This window comes from Pleurodeles waltl, chromosome 5 (assembly GCF_031143425.1).
Source record: "Pleurodeles waltl isolate 20211129_DDA chromosome 5, aPleWal1.hap1.20221129, whole genome shotgun sequence".
Classification (NCBI taxonomy): domain Eukaryota; kingdom Metazoa; phylum Chordata; class Amphibia; order Caudata; family Salamandridae; genus Pleurodeles; species Pleurodeles waltl.
In genome coordinates this window covers 757,207,509-757,223,551 of record NC_090444.1, presented here as the reverse complement: position 1 = coordinate 757,223,551, position 16,043 = coordinate 757,207,509, and the positions used below count along the sequence as shown (strand labels likewise).

The 16,043-nt window shown below is 44.1% G+C and overlaps 1 protein-coding gene across 1 annotated transcript in view; it reads left to right on the top strand.

Moving 5' to 3' along the window:
- SYNE1 (spectrin repeat containing nuclear envelope protein 1) overlaps window positions 1-16,043 on the top strand; it is a 1,478,055-nt gene that overhangs the window by 371,559 nt on the left and 1,090,453 nt on the right. Inside the window, exons 16-17 of the mRNA XM_069234720.1 lie at window positions 2,470-2,566; window positions 9,893-10,095. Coding sequence (XP_069090821.1) covers window positions 2,470-2,566; window positions 9,893-10,095 — 300 coding nt within the window. The remainder of the gene's footprint in view (window positions 1-2,469; window positions 2,567-9,892; window positions 10,096-16,043) is intronic.

Below are 16,043 nucleotides of genomic sequence, written 5' to 3'. Positions count from 1 at the left end.
CCTTCCTTACTGCTTTCCAGATATTAAATGTGTGCCCAAATGTGCAAATGCAAGACATTCATTACCTTTAACTAAGAGCTGGACGCAAACCTTCACAATATGGAAGTGGCCACCTTATGTAGCCCATGGTGTGATTTATAAGGAGAGGCTACTCAGTGGAACTTTATCTGTATTTAAGCCCTTTTTTGTACCCCCCCAGAAAGTGAAACACTTTGCCGCTTCTGTTTTTAGTCTGAGGCACACTCTGGCTTCATATGTACAGTGTAGAGCTCTTGCAGAAATTCCTTCATGAGACAACAGTAGCCAGCATCATTCGCCAAAGCCTTACTCTTGCATGCTCATCATCTGGCGTTTGTGTTTTGAATGGCCTGGGGTTCAAAGATGTATGTTAATGTCCAACAGGACACAGTGGAAGAGCACAGCCCACTCTTCACAGCTCACAAACATCATGTTCAGCTTACTGGGTGTTATGTCCTGACATAGACTATTACCTGCACTCAGGATACTTAGAATGGTAAAGATTGGTCTAATTTCTTGATAAACACTGCAGTTTGCTAATAGCAATGATGCCAGCCCTGTTAACAGTGGACATCCACTATTTTCCTCTCGTGCTGCGTTCTCTTGTCTGTTGGGGAAGCAGTGCCAAAGACAAAATATAATCGAATGGTGGCACTTCACAAATACACTGGACCAGATGTACAAAAATGCAATTTTGCATTACTTGAATAGCGACTTCATAGAAATCGCTATTTAAGAAATGCAAAATGCTACACAGTAGGAATCGCTATTAGGAAATCGGTATTAAGACATCCCGTTGCATTTTAGCCAATGGGCTGGTTTTGCATTTCCTGAATAGAAAAACACTATTTAGGAAATGCAAAACCAGGGAAGGCAAAAGGCAAAAGGCGCCCCTTGGTGCACCTCAAAAATAGCTGTGCACCTGTACAGCGCGCATGTGCAAGTGCTCTATTGCAATAAAAAAAAGCACCTTGGGGTGCTTTTTGTTAAATAGCACCTGGTTATCATCGACTTCAAGTATTTTATGGTTAAGTTTACATCTGCTCCTTACCTACTGCTCTTTAGGGTGTATGTTAACATATACTAGTTGTGGGTAGAGACGTGTCGCAGATAACATAATTAACTATTTGATAAGATTAGATATATGACATCTAAATCAGTGCCCGAATATTGAATATTGATATATGATGCACTGAATCTGCTTCTAATGTCTTATTTACTTGTTTATTTCTGTTAGGTCTGTGTCTAATATTTGTGTATAATATCACCAACAAGGGTGTTTAAGTAGAGACGGAGGCGTTCCTTTCTGTCTTGTTCTGTGTGGGTAGAACTTGTTAATATATGTATATGTGTGGTTTGTGACTTTTATAAATCATATTTTATATGTTTGTATTGCATCCCCAAACGAAAGTATTGACTTAGACTATGCGAGAACAGCTGACTTGCTTGTCTCTGTATGATATTCAAAACTGATTTAGCAGCTTTTATGCAATGTTAGACTTGGTTAATCCACAATCAAAAATATTTTACGGAAAAATTACCATAAATGAAATTTTTGATGATTAATAAATAATTAATTGTACATATTAGCCAACTTTTACCTTTCACTGCAAGAATCAGAGGACGGCCTCAGGAAAATGCAAAACACAATAAAGCCAGGGGATGCAACCACTTAAAATCTGCCTGGAATATTTTCAGGATTTAGGGGTTTATTTATCATGCTTTGGTGTCGCCCTCGCGCCATGTAAGGGGGCACAAGGCCAAAACAAAACGTAAATTAGAATTATCAAGCCACACAAGGCCACCTCATGGACCTGAGCGGCTTGATAAATCTGTAGTAATGCACGGCAGCATAGATCTCTGCCTTGCTTTACTCTACCCCAGGAAGGCGTTCCACAGGTGGAGTGTGGCATTCCCATGGATCCACCCATGGATTTTGGTGCATTCCCGGATTCACCAACACTGGTAAACCTGGGGATGCATCAAAATGCTACACCTTCCCAGTGGAGGCACAACAAAGAGAAATATCTGTAATTCCCCAGTTTGTTTCCTCTTTCTAAGTGTGCTATATTTTGCAGCACAGCTAGAACGAGGAAAATGCCTCTGAGGATTGTTTTTTGTGTGGGAAAGTGCTCCGCACAAAAACAATTGTGCCTGCAACACAGGCACCCTTGCATCATGGTGGAAGGCTACCTTCATTGACCCAAGGCAGCGCATTGTTCGTCTGTGCAATGAAAGGACAGGAATGCACTGTGTCATGTTAAGTACGATGCATTCCTGCATGAAATAATGATAAATCTGCTCCTTCATTTATGATGGTGACACTCTTTTGTGTGAATGTGCAAAAAAGACATTGTAGCACATGTTTTGTTTAAGCAGGCATTCCCACAAAGGCTGCTGTTCAACGCGATGCATGGCTTTTTCCTCTGATATTAACTTTTCTGCTTACAGGCATTTATTGAAGGAAATAAATTCTTTGAGCAATATGAAATGACCTCCCAGACTCTGAAGCAGGCAGCTGAAGTATATACTAGAGTGGAAGGATCAGGTAAGCTGTGATGCGTTCTGCACAACTTTAGTGTTTTATACCTGTGCTGCCCTTGCCACAGCACAACTAGCCTCTTAAAGATCTTTGTAGTAAGAACAGAAATGTACTGTATGTGGCTTATCACATGTTTCTTCCTTTAATATAGATTAGGAATTATGTTGTATTACCATTAAACAGCATTGAAATTCCATGACACATTGGCAACCGTAAAAGTCTTCTGGCAATAACGCCCACATAAATGTGGTAAAAAAGGTCAAACAATGTAGTAGCATGGTTACTGCAAGTTGTTTCTTATTTGTCAATTTGTTAATGTGATCTGAAACTGTCTATAACATAATTATTAGGAGTGTTCAAAAGATCGAAAAATGTCATAAAAGTCAGGAAAAATTATAAGAGCGTACAAAAATAGGATGTATCTTTATCTTGTGTAAAAAAAATCTCACGCTATGTGAACAGAAGAGTGGATTCTGCAGAAATGACTCTCGACAATTAATTTTCTTCTCAAACCAGTCACAAGCAAAAAATGAAATTACATAATATGTAATTTTGTGAACTCAGCATTAAAATACATGAGCGAATTCTTTAACTTCACACAGGCCTTCCTATTACAGTATTGTGGTAACCCCACTAAAATTTAGACTGGACTCTCAATGAACCGAAAATGGACCAACCATCCACTACCTTTAGTCGTTTCGAATTTTAGTTAATAGCATGGTGTGCCATCTTGTGAAAGCACGCCATGTTTTGGAATACATTCTTGTAACAGGAATTTTATCACATTCTGTAATAGCAACACCCGTTTTTTACAATGGTTAGGAAGGGCAACACTGAGGTATAAGCTACTGAGTAAGCTGAGTAGTTATTATTATAGCACTGAGATTTAGAGGGCAGAAATGAAATAAGAAATACTCAGAATCATAATGTGCTCTACTTCACGGTCTGCACAGGGAGTTGAGCGAGAACCAGCCTCTCATATATCTGCGTGGAGACTTTGGCGTGTTCACCCTCTTTTCCACTTTCAGTTGCCGCCTGCTAAGCCGTGCATGTGTTGATGCACTGCCCTCCAATTTTTATATGGCTAATGGCAGGATTCTAAATATGATTCATCTAAATTCTAAAATCTTGTTGAGGCAAGACAAATAAAAGTCTGAGGGCAGGTTACTCATTTGTCCTGCATCTTTGATTAAGGAGAAGTGTGGCTTCTCAACTAACTACTTTATTCCCTTTTCTTGTATTCCTCAACAAACGTAATTAGGTCCCCATATCTTGCTTCCTATGTACCTTTTGAACACACCATGATGCAGCTGACTATCTGTAAATACCTAACTCTGAGGCATTTTCTTCTTTGACCATTTGAAGACCCTCTCTGACTGACGTGAGATGTAAAGTTATTACAATTAATTGCAGACGGTAATACAATTAATAGCTTGATGCTGCTTACTAGTTTCAAGCCACGGTTCAATTAAGAAGCTAAATACATTAAAAGAGTTACACTGTGACACAAAAAGTAGGATTTGCTTGTTTAGCTGCAGGTGTTTAATGATGTCAATGCTTTATTAAGGGAAGCCTGTCACAGTTCAATACAATTGAAATATTTCCACTCCCTTTAGGCTTTAGTAGATTACTAAATTGGTGTTATTTAGTAATATTAAGTGTTAATTACGGACAATGAGGCACAGCAGCCTTAGTTGCAAAAAAATTGAAAGATGTATTGTGGTAGCTTTGGAAATCACTTTACATTAAATGTGTATATGTTGTTTTTCGGTCGAGCGTTAGCGTTCGACGTGTGGTATACTTAAGTATACTTATACTGTGAAGAAAAGCTATTTGATTTATTAGTTGCAGTGTGTAGGAAGTTGGCTCTGTATGTGCTATTTCAAAGTAAGGAATAGCATGCACAGAGTCCAAGGGTTCCCCTTAGAGGTAAAATAGTGGTAAAAATAGATAATACTAATGCTCTATTTTGTGGTAGTGTGGTCGAGCAGTAGGCTTATCCAAGGAGTAGTGTTAAGCATTTGTTGTACATACACATAGACAATAAATGAGGTACACACACTCAGAGACAAATCCAGCCAATAGGTTTTGTTATAGAAAAATATCTTTTCTTAGTTTATTTTAAGAACCACAGGTTCAAATTCTACATGTAATATCTCATTCGAAAGGTATTGCAGGTAAGTACTTTAGGAACTTCAAATCATCAAAATTGCATGTATACTTTTCAAGTTATTCACAAATAGCTGTTTTAAAAGTAGACACTTAGTGCAATTTTCACAGTTCCTAGGGGAGGTAAGTATTTGTTAGGTTAACCAGGTAAGTAAGACACTTACAGGGCTTAGTTCTTGGTCCAAGGTAGCCCACCGTTGGGGGTTCAGAGCAACCCCAAAGTCACCACACCAGCAGCTCAGGGCCGGTCAGGTGCAGAGTTCAAAGTGGTGCCCAAAACACATAGGCTAGAATGGAGAGAAGGGGGTGCCCCGGTTCCGGTCTGCTTGCAGGTAAGTACCCGTGTCTTCGGAGGGCAGACCAGGGGGGTTTTGTAGGGCACCGGGGGGGACACAAGTCCACACAGCACTTTCACCCTCAGCAGCGCGGGGGCGGCCGGGTGCAGTGTCGAAACCGGCGTCGGGTTCGCAATGTTAGTCTATGAGAGATCTCGGGATCTCTTCAGCGCTGCAGGCAGGCAAGGGGGGGGTTCCTCGGGGAAACCTCCACTTGGGCAAGGGAGAGGGACTCCTGGGGGTCACTTCTCCAGTGAAAGTCCGGTCCTTCAGGTCCTGGGGGCTGCGGGTGCAGGGTCTCTCCCAGGCGTCGGGACTTTAGGTTCAAAGAGTCGCGGTCAGGGGAAGCCTCGGGATTCCCTCTGCAGGCGGCGCTGTGGGGGCTCAGGGGGGACAGGTTTTGGTACTCACAGTATCAGAGTAGTCCTGGGGTCCCTCCTGAGGTGTTGGATCGCCACCAGCCGAGTCGGGGTCGCCGGGTGCAGTGTTGCAAGTCTCACGCTTCTTGCGGGGAGCTTGCAGGGTTCTTTAAAGCTGCTGGAAACGAAGTTGCAGCTTTTCTTGGAGCAGGTCCGCTGTCCTCGGGAGTTTCTTGTCTTTTCGAAGCAGGGGCAGTCCTCAGAGGATGTCGAGGTCGCTGGTCCCTTTGGAAGGCGTCGCTGGAGCAGGATCTTTGGAAGGCAGGAGACAGGCCGGTGAGTTTCTGGAGCCAAGGCAGTCGTCGTCTTCTGGTCTTCCGCTGCAGGGGTTTTCAGCTAGGCAGTCCTTCTTCTTGTAGTTGCAGGAATCTCATTTTCTAGGGTTCAGGGTAGCCCTTAAATACTAAATTTAAGGGCGTGTTTAGGTCTGGGGGGTTAGTAGCCAATGGCTACTAGCCCTGAGGGTGGGTACACCCTCTTTGTGCCTCCTCCCAAGGGGAGGGGGTCACAATCCTAACCCTATTGGGGGAATCCTCCATCTGCAAGATGGAGGATTTCTAAAAGTTAGAGTCACTTCAGCTCAGGACACCTTAGGGGCTGTCCTGACTGGCCAGTGACTCCTCCTTGTTTTTCTCATTATTTTCTCCGGCCTTGCCGCCAAAAGTGGGGCCTGGCCGGAGGGGGCGGGCAACTCCACTAGCTGGAGTGTCCTGCTGGGTTGGCACAAAGGAGGTGAGCCTTTGAGGCTCACCGCCAGGTGTGACAATTCCTGCCTGGGAGAGGTGTTAGCATCTCCACCCAGTGCAGGCTTTGTTACTGGCCTCAGAGTGACAAAGGCACTCTCCCCATGGGGCCAGCAACATGTCTCGGTTTGTGGCAGGCTGCTAAAACTAGTCAGCCTACACAGATAGTCGGTTAAGTTTCAGGGGGCACCTCTAAGGTGCCCTCTGTGGTGTATTTTTCAATAAAATGTACACTGGCATCAGTGTGCATTTATTGTGCTGAGAAGTTTGATACCAAACTTCCCAGTTTTCAGTGTAGCCATTATGGTGCTGTGGAGTTCGTGTTTGACAGACTCCCAGACCATATACTCTTATGGCTACCCTGCACTTACAATGTCTAAGGTTTTGTTTAGACACTGTAGGGGTACCATGCTCATGCACTGGTACCCTCACCCATGGTATAGTGCACCCTGCCTTAGGGCTGTAAGGCCTGCTAGAGGGGTGTCTTACCTATACTGCATAGGCAGTGAGAGGCTGGCATGGCACCCTGAGGGGAGTGCCATGTCGACTTACTCGTTTTGTCCTCACTAGCACACACAAGCTGGCAAGCAGGGTGTCTGTGCTGAGTGAGAGGTCTCCAGGGTGGCATAAGACATGCTGCAGCCCTTAGAGACCTTCCTTGGCATCAGGGCCCTTGGTACTAGAAGTACCAGTTACAAGGGACTTATCTGGATGCCAGGGTCTGCCAATTGTGGATACAAAAGTACAGGTTAGGGAAAGAACACTGGTGCTGGGGCCTGGTTAGCAGGCCTCAGCACACTTTCAATTGTAAACATAGCATCAGCAAAGGCAAAAAGTCAGGGGGCAACCATGCCAAGGAGGCATTTCCTTACACAGTGTCCTTCAAAAATCCTTGCTTGCTAGTGGTCAGTTCTGCCTCTTTGTCCTGCCTTTTTTCACTTTGGGAGCAGCACAAAGTACAGCGTAATTGCGCTACTTCCTGTTTATCTCTTCTGTAAGGGACTTTTTTGGGGCATTTGCCTGTTTCACCTCAACAGTGTGGGTGCTTGTTCAGTCCCTCCTCCCCACCAGCTCCCTCTGTAAACCTAATAAAAGCAGAGGGGTGCTTTTCCAGGGCCAGCTCACTCTCGCTCTCTACCTCTTGTTTTTTTCAGTCTGTGTCAAGAAAAGTTCAGTCAGTAATTTACAACACTAAGAGCTCTAACTCGAGCAAACAGGACATCATTGCATTCCAAATGTTTTTTTCTTGTATTTTGTGTGGCAAGAAAAGTCCAGTTAGGAGTTTACAACGCTAATAGCTCTAACTCGAGCAAATGCGAGACCCATTGCATTGCGAATGCTTATTTATCAAGACACTTGCCAACACTGATTCAGATGGCTGAGTGCTTGCTCTCTGCAAGGACAAGGGACTTTGGGAGCAGGAAGTGTAGCATATACCCAGGGAGTATTTCGACTCTTTATTTCATGAGAGCTGAAGACTGGAGTAAGGGTGGCTAGGAATCAAATAACATCTTAAGATTGGAGGAGACTGGCATCTGAATGCTTGCCAGAAAATGGATTATGTTTGAATGGAACAAAACAAGGAAGAACTTCATACAGTACAAGAAATAATAAAAAGCTGAATTATGTAGATAATTGGAGAGTATAGTTTTGAGAAACTGCAGACTACCATAAAAGAGAATATATGTGCTCTATGGGAAATCATTTTTGTGGAACTAAAAGAGATAGCAATATGGCATGGAACAGATAATCTCACCTCAGTCAGCAGCAAGAAAAGTGTTACATGGAGTGTTTTGTATAAGCCAACAACCTTCAGAATTTACCGGCACTCTCTTTTGATGATATCACGTTTTTAACAAAAGCTATTGCAAACAGACAAGAAGTGGAACAGAATAGAATTAAAGGGCTTGAATTAAAGAAGATTTAGATTCTAAGAAATAGGAATGGTCAAGAGTAAGAGAATGGAGAAATAGGGTTTAGTGTAAAGAAGGTCTGAATTGTAAGAAGCAAAATGTAGCAATAGTAACAGAGTATAAAAAGAGCTGAATGGCAATTCCTAATGAACAGGGAAGCAACTGCGCACCTTCAGCAATGATTGGAAGTATGCAGAAAGAATAAACATCTTTGGAATGGAGGGCAAGACAACTTCATACAGTCAAAGTCATAAGCTAATAGCCCTGCACCTGAACTCTATAAAGCAATTCAGAAACAGAGAGAGGTGTAGCATCCGAATGGTATTCAGAAACAGAAGGAGACAACAGTATGCGATTCAAGGACATTAGGAGCTCTGGAACCAAACCAGGATTCAAGAATAGTGAAGAAGCTGCTGTTTTAAAAAAATAGTTTTTGAAAGTTGTTTATCAGAATATTCAGTACAAAAATATTGTAAAGCCAAAATATTTTGGCTTAAATATTGAGAACCAAAATATCATGACTGTAAGGGCAAATAGTTAAAGATAGATTTTCCATTCTTAAGCCCACAACCACGTATCATAAACATATATTAAGGAATGTGAAGTTTAAAACAATAAATGGATATCTATATATATTTATATATATATATAAATATCTATATTTGCTTTCCTTCATGATATATAATTGGTTAGCAACATTTAGGTCCCAATATTTTGGCATCACATTTTTTAAGCTCAATATTTTTAAGATCAATATAATCAAAATAGAAACTAGGAATCAAGGAATCAGAGATCTGCAAAGTAAAGAGTTTTAAGGAATTGACCTTGAGGCAGAGCCGGAAAAAAGACCAGATGCAGGGAGGGCCACAGTAAGTTACCCAGGTGGTGGAAATCACACTTCTGCCTAGAAAGTGAGAGAAAGACTACAGAAGCCAGAAGGCATAAGTTGATAAACATGAATGCCAGGAATGGGGTGTGACTTTAACTGAGTCAAAGGAAAGCGGTGATATATAACAGAGGCAATCTGTAGAGGGTCAAGGAACAAGAACAAGCAACACTCCACTTCCAAAATATGTATTCTATGTTTCCCAAAGAAAAGGTCTGTAAGGGGCAAAGAACACCAGCATGTTATTATGAAAACCAGGACCGGACTAAAAATTGGAACAAGGTTTGCTATATGCTTCTTTAAAAAACATGGATAGTGCCAAGACTTTACGAGGCCATTGGTTGTGCCATCTGGTGCCAAAATGGCAAGAACTTTAGATCTTGATATTAGTGATGTGTATATTCTTTGGTGTTCTCCCCTTTATAACTTAAGGGGCATGTTGAGGTAACTTTATCATTTATCATACCATCATTGTAAGCTCACGTAATGAAACAGTGAAGAATATTTATACCAGTCAATAATGGCAATAGCACATTCTATATTTGGCTTCAACAGCATTGTTCATTTCAGTTAACTGAACTCACCTCTGTAGGTATGTGACAAAGTGTCAGATTGGTACTCCATATCTGTTGCTAAAACTCTTTGGCCCTCGGTATTGCATACTCAATACTTTTTGCTCATTATCTATAGAAATGTTTTTGTTGTAGTACACATCAGTGCCAAAAATAAGCCTAAGCACTTTTAGTTTTGTGCAAATAAAACATAAAAATAAATGTTTAAAATTAAACATTTGCTTTCAAACATTTTTAAGTTAATCTATATAATTGTCTGTTTGCCTTGGCTGAAAATATTAAAATTCTTCTCTAGTGGAAGAAGCTGAAAGTGTAACTAAATTCCTGAATGACACCAGTGTTCAGTGGAGAGACCTGTCAGTGGAGGTCAGAAGTGTGAGGAGCATGTTGGATGAAGTCATTGTAAACTGGGATCGGTATAGCAGTACTGTGGGCAGCCTACAGGCCTGGCTGGAAGATGCAGAAAAAATGGTGAATCAACCTGAACATGCAAAAAAGGTAATCTTCATCCCAAGTTTAAAAAGCAAAATCCTTACAATTAACATTGACAAGGTTATACATTTTTGTGTTTAAAGGTGTGTATTTGTAATAGGACTACTGTTTTTTTTACCCCACCCTTACCCAGAAATTATACATTACAGAGTGACAAAAACAGCCAACAATTTGATACATGGTTTAGGAATTCTAGAAAAGGTCACTCACACCACTTCACAAAAAAATACAATAACAGCAAAAACAAGTGCCTTCAGGTGCCTTTAGACCTAGTGGTGATCTCAGCAGGTAACACCTCAAAGCCAAAACAAGAGTAGCATACGGCCACAGTTTCAGCCTGTGATGGTTGCCAAGTGGCATTCATGCCATCAGTTGCTGTGCCATGGACTGCCCACTGGTTCTTGCTGGAAGACGTTGCTGGAAAGGGGATTATTGGTAAGGGCAGGTAAGTATCCTACACTTATCAATAGACCACTAACCCCCATTAGGTTCACTTAGGTCTCAATACATCAACCTCAGTTCAACCCTTGGTAGCTTGGCAACGAACAACAAGAATTAACTTAGGAGATGGTCCTCATTAGGACCTGGCGGTAGATACCGCCTACCGCTGCAGCGATGGCCGCCAAAACATCTTCGCCGCAGCTACCAGCCGTCTGCCGTATCATGACCACAGCCATATTTCCGCCAGAAGGATGGCGGAAATTTGGCTGTGGTCATGCCGGCGGATGGCGGTAAGGTGGTGCTGCTGCCAACAGCAGAGCCACACCAGTAGACCGCCGCCGGCCGTATTATGAGAAAAATACATCCTGACGGTGTTCTGCTGGCGGATGCTGGTGCTGGCAGCAGCGCCTCGATCCGTCTCCTGCCAGAGGACCCCCTGGATCCAGGTAAGTGGGTGTTCTGACAGGGAAGGGGGATGGGGAGTGTTGTGTGGGTGTATGTCTGTGCGTGCGTTTATGCAGGTGTGTGTTGCGTGTTGTATGTGTGTGCACGTGTGGGGGTGTGCATGTGTGTATGTTGAGTTGTGTGAATGCGTATCTGCGTGTATGTATGTAAGTGTGTGTGGATGTGTGTGTGAATGGATGTATGCATGCATGGATGAATGTTGGAATGGGTGGGTGTATGCATGTGTGCGTGTGTGAAGGGAGGGGCATGTATGAAGGGGTCTGGAGAGGAAGGGAGAGTGGGGGAGTAACCTGGGGTGGGGGGCGGATAAGACCCTAACAGTGACAGGAAAGGGATTTCCTGTCACTGATAGTACCTACTGCCATGGTTTTCGTGGTTAGGATGCCACGATAACCACGGTGGTAGGCGGGGTCATAATCCTGCAGGCGGGCAAGTGACGGCAGCCTGGCTGGAGACTGAAGTCTCCAGCCCAGAGGTTGCTACTGCCATGGTGGTCGGTGTGACAATGTCATAATATGGAGGAAAGTACCGCCAACCTGTTGGCAGTACTTTCCCCCATATTACCGCGGACTGCGGACCGCCGGGTTCATAATAACCCCCATAGTGTGTAAAGCATTCAAGTATCACAAAACAGTAATTAAATAAAACACAGGAAACAGTTTAAAAATCCAAAACCAACGTATAAAAATATTTTTATCTTTAATGTGACACCAAAACCGATAAAATCGGGTAAGGAGGACCGGAGATATGAATTTTTAAAGAATTAATGTTTTCTTGCACCTCGACCGAGGCAAAGCCAAAGTTTAATGCCGACCGTGATGGAGCCCTGCTCGGCTACAGCAAGTGGGAGGCCTTGGTCAAAAGTTTACCTTCGGACTTAGTCGTTTTCTTGAAGATTCTCTTCAGCCGGATGAAGTCGCCAGTCAGATCCAACCATTTGGAGCCCTCTTCGGATTCACGTCACAGGAGACCTCAGTGAAGATTCCTACGTTCAGACTTAGACGATTTTTCAAGATGAAAATCCTCATCCGGGCCAAACCTGAATCTTGATCCCACATCCCTAGAGCCCTCCTCGGATACACTGCAAAGGAAGTCCCAGTCAACTTTCTACGTTTGGACGTGTTCACTTTTTTGGAGCTTTTTCCTTCTGACGGGGTTCAACCCTCCTCAACAAGCCCATTTCGATGCGAGGTCATCGGATCACTTTTCTCAGGGACCTCAGTGAAGTCCTGGAAGTCCGGGACTCTGGAGCTTTTTAGTGGGATGAACCTGCAAGTTAAGCCAGGTTGTGGTTGAGGGAAGCCGGCTAGACTCACTCGGTCCCCTTATGGAACTTTTTAACAAGAGTTCTCCAATCTTCTCCAAACTTCTGGATCTTCTTCCAGAAGGTCTTTGAAGGTCCTTTAGGAGTCCACTGCTCACCCCAAGGTTCCAGAAGCTCTGAGTTGCTCTTTGAGGGTGCTGACTCCAACTCCCAGAATGCACCTGGCACAAACTCCAAAATGGCCACTGGATAGTGGTCAGCTGGTCAGTGTCTTCAGGAGGCAGAGGACTCTGGTTAGTTATTTTTCACCTGCAGCAAACAGGGAGCCCCTTCTGGAACCAGCTGAAGCCAAGTAAAGTCCTTTTTGTGGTAAAGCCCAAGTGTGCAGCTGGTGCAGTCCTTCAGAGTGCAGGGTCCAAGTGCAGGTCAGGGGTCCAGCAGGGCAGTCCTTCTTCTTCTGATGTTCCTCCTTGTAGGGATATGAGTTGTGGGTGCAGCTCTGTCATATTTATCTTTGCTCCTGGGTGGAAAGCAGAGGGGTCCTGGTTGTCTAATCACAGGAATGCTCCTTCCCCCCTTTGATGACCACTTCCTAGGAAGTGTGGAAAAAATCAATCCCAGGGAGCAACATTCTTCGGAAATCCAACATGGCTGAAAGTGATTTTTTAAGGTTAGATCTGGCTGAGCCCACCCACTGGTGTGGCTAAAAATCCTAAACACACCCCTCTCCTGTCCTCTCCTAATCTAATCAAGAGGGCATCTATTTTTCTGGGGTTGCAGTAAGTGAGAGAGGTCCTGAGCCTCTCCAAATGTCCTTCCCTGACTTTGAAGACCAGTTTGGCTTCCCTCCCCCATCCTGTTTCACCATCTGCTAAGGCAGATCTCCTCCCCCAGGCACATCCTTTGTGTTCAGCCCAGGACACGTCACACCTCATCAAGGCAGCCTGACTAGGCTGCCAGAAGCTGGCCAATCAGAGAAGGGCACTACAGAGCAGAGCTTGGCAACTTTCAAGTAGAGTTTTAAAACTCTTTACCTGAACTAGTTATATTAAATCCAACAATTGTAAGCTGTGGGATTTATTATAACAATTAATTTGATACCAAACTCAAGGTATCTGGCACTTAAGGGGACTTTGTTAACTAAAATAAAGTCTCCTCATTTTAGCCTATAGAGGCCATTCAGTACAGTGAGGGAAAACCAAAATTGGCTATTTTACTTCATTAGGGCTTATAATTGTTTTTTATAGTGTCCCTGCTTATAGTTACACGGCACCCAACCCTAGAGGCACATAGGGCACAACTTAGGGGTGACCTATATGTAAAAATAAGGTAGCTTAAGACTTTGGAAGTACTTTTAATTCCAAAGTCGAATTTGCATATAACTTTAGTTTAAAAGCAGCCAGCAAGGGAGGCCTACCTTTTAAATGACACTCAGCAGTGCACCTATGGGTGCACTACTTATGTTGGGGTTCCTAAACCTACATGCCCTACCATATACTAGGGACGTATAGGTAGGTTGATATTGCCAATTATAATTAGCCTAATTTGCATATCCAAATTTACACAGAGCACTGGACCTGGGATGGGAAAGCAGTATCCAGGACACAGCCAAGCGTCAGTAACCATCAGTATCTGTCCAAGGAGTTTGAGGGTGACCCGGGCAAAAAGGGTGACTTTTCTACACTGCCTCCCCCCGGATGAAAGGTGATGGGTACTAACCTACACCCTGATATTCCTCATCAGCTAAGTGGAAAAATTTGGAAAGGCCACCTGCGTTGGCGTGGGCACTCCCATGTCTGTGTTCCACTGTGAAGTCCATCTCCTGTAGGGAAATGGACCACCTTAACAGTTTTGGGTTCTCCCCCCCTCATTTGCATTAACCATCTGAGAAGTCTGTGGTTAGTTTCAACACTGAAGTGAGTGCCAAACAGGTATGGCCTCAACTTCTTCAGGGACCAGACCACAGCAAAGGCCTCCCTCTCAATTACAGTCCATCTTTACTCTCTGGGGAGTAGTCACCTGTTGATGAAGGCAACTGGCTGATCCTGACCCTCTTCATTAACTTGTGCTAACACTGCCCTAATTCCTTACTTTGAAGCATCTGTTTGCACTATAAACGTTTTGCTATAGTCAGGGTCCAGTAACACTGGTGCTGAACACATAGCTTGTTTGAGAGTGTCAAATGCTTTTTGATACTCTGGGGTCCAAATCACTTTCTTGGGCTGTTTCTTTCAGGTGTGTTCTGTCAGAGGGGCCACTATGGTCCCATAATTTTGAACAAATCTCCTGTTGTACCTAGTCAGGCCAAGAAAGGCCCTGACTTGAGTCTGGGTTTTAGGAGCCTTTCAATCCAGGATCGTCTGGATCTTGGGTTAGAGATGCTGTAAATGGCCTCCACCAACAAGGTGGCCCAGGTACCCCACTGAACGTTGCCCTATCTGGCACTTGCTTGCCTTGATAGTCAGGCCTGCTTGAAGCAGGGCCTGAAGCACTTCCTTCAGGTGGACCAGGTGGTCCTCCCAGGTGGAACTGAATACAGCTATGTCATCCATCTCCACTGATAGATTCCAACAACCTAGACAGGACTCTGTTCACCAACCGTTGGAAGGTGGCAGAAGAATTTTTCAGACCAAAGGGCATCACTTTGAACTGAAAGTGGCCCTCTGGAGTGGAAAATGCTGACCTCACCTTAGCTCCTGGACTTAAGGCAATCTGCCAGTATCAAAAGGTCAGGTCAAATGTAGTCAGGAACTTGGCAGCCCCCAACCTACCTATGACCTCATTAGCTCTAAGTATAGTGTGAGCATCAGTCTTGGTGACTGCATTTAAACCTCTGTAGTCTACACAGAATCTTAATTCCTTTTACCCCTATTGGGGATTGGGTTTGGGTACTAGTACCAGTGGACTGGCCCAAGGACTATCAGAAGGCTCAATTACCTAGAGATCCAACATCTTAGCCACCTCAGCTTTGATGTTGGCCTTGACCCGGTCAGACAGCCTGTAGAGCTTGTTCTTGACAGATAAGCTGTTACCAGTGTCAATATCATGGACACACCAATTGGTGAGTCCAGGGGTCATAGAGAACAGGCCAGCAAACTGCTCCAAAACTTGTCTGCAGTCTTTTCCTGCTGGGCTGTCAACTTGGGAGAGAGTACCACTCTCTCCACTGACCCATCCTGTGCATTTGTGGAAAGGAGGTCTTGGAGAGGTTCACTCTCCTCCTCCTTCCCTTCATCAGTGACCATCAGCATGCCCATGTGTGCCCTGTCCTGGTGTGTTTTCAGTCTGTTGACAAGCTATGAGGATTCCTAGGGGTGTCAAGGTCCACCAGGTAGGTGACCTCACCCTTTTTCTCCAAAATTGAATAGGGCCCAGTCCATTCGGCCTGAATTGCCCTGGGAGCCAAAGGCTCCGAAACCCACACGCGCTGACCTGAGTGATACTCAGGCATGGTATCCTTCTGATCATGCCAGAGCTTCATGAGCTCCCAGCTGGCCTCCAGGTTGCTCCTTGCCTTCTTCATGTACTGACGTGCGTGACCACAGGCCCAGCACATAATCCAGCACATTCTGCTTGGGCTCCTTGAGAGGCTTTTCCCAAGACTCTCTTACCAAGTACAATGGGCCTCTTACAGAGTGCCCAAACAGCAAATCAAAGGGGCTGAATCCAACCCCTTTTTATGGTACCTCTCTGTCTGCAAATAGCAGGCATGGGAAGAGAACATCCCATTTCCTCCTTAGTTTGTCAGACAAACCCATGATCATGCTCTTCAGGGTCTTGTTAA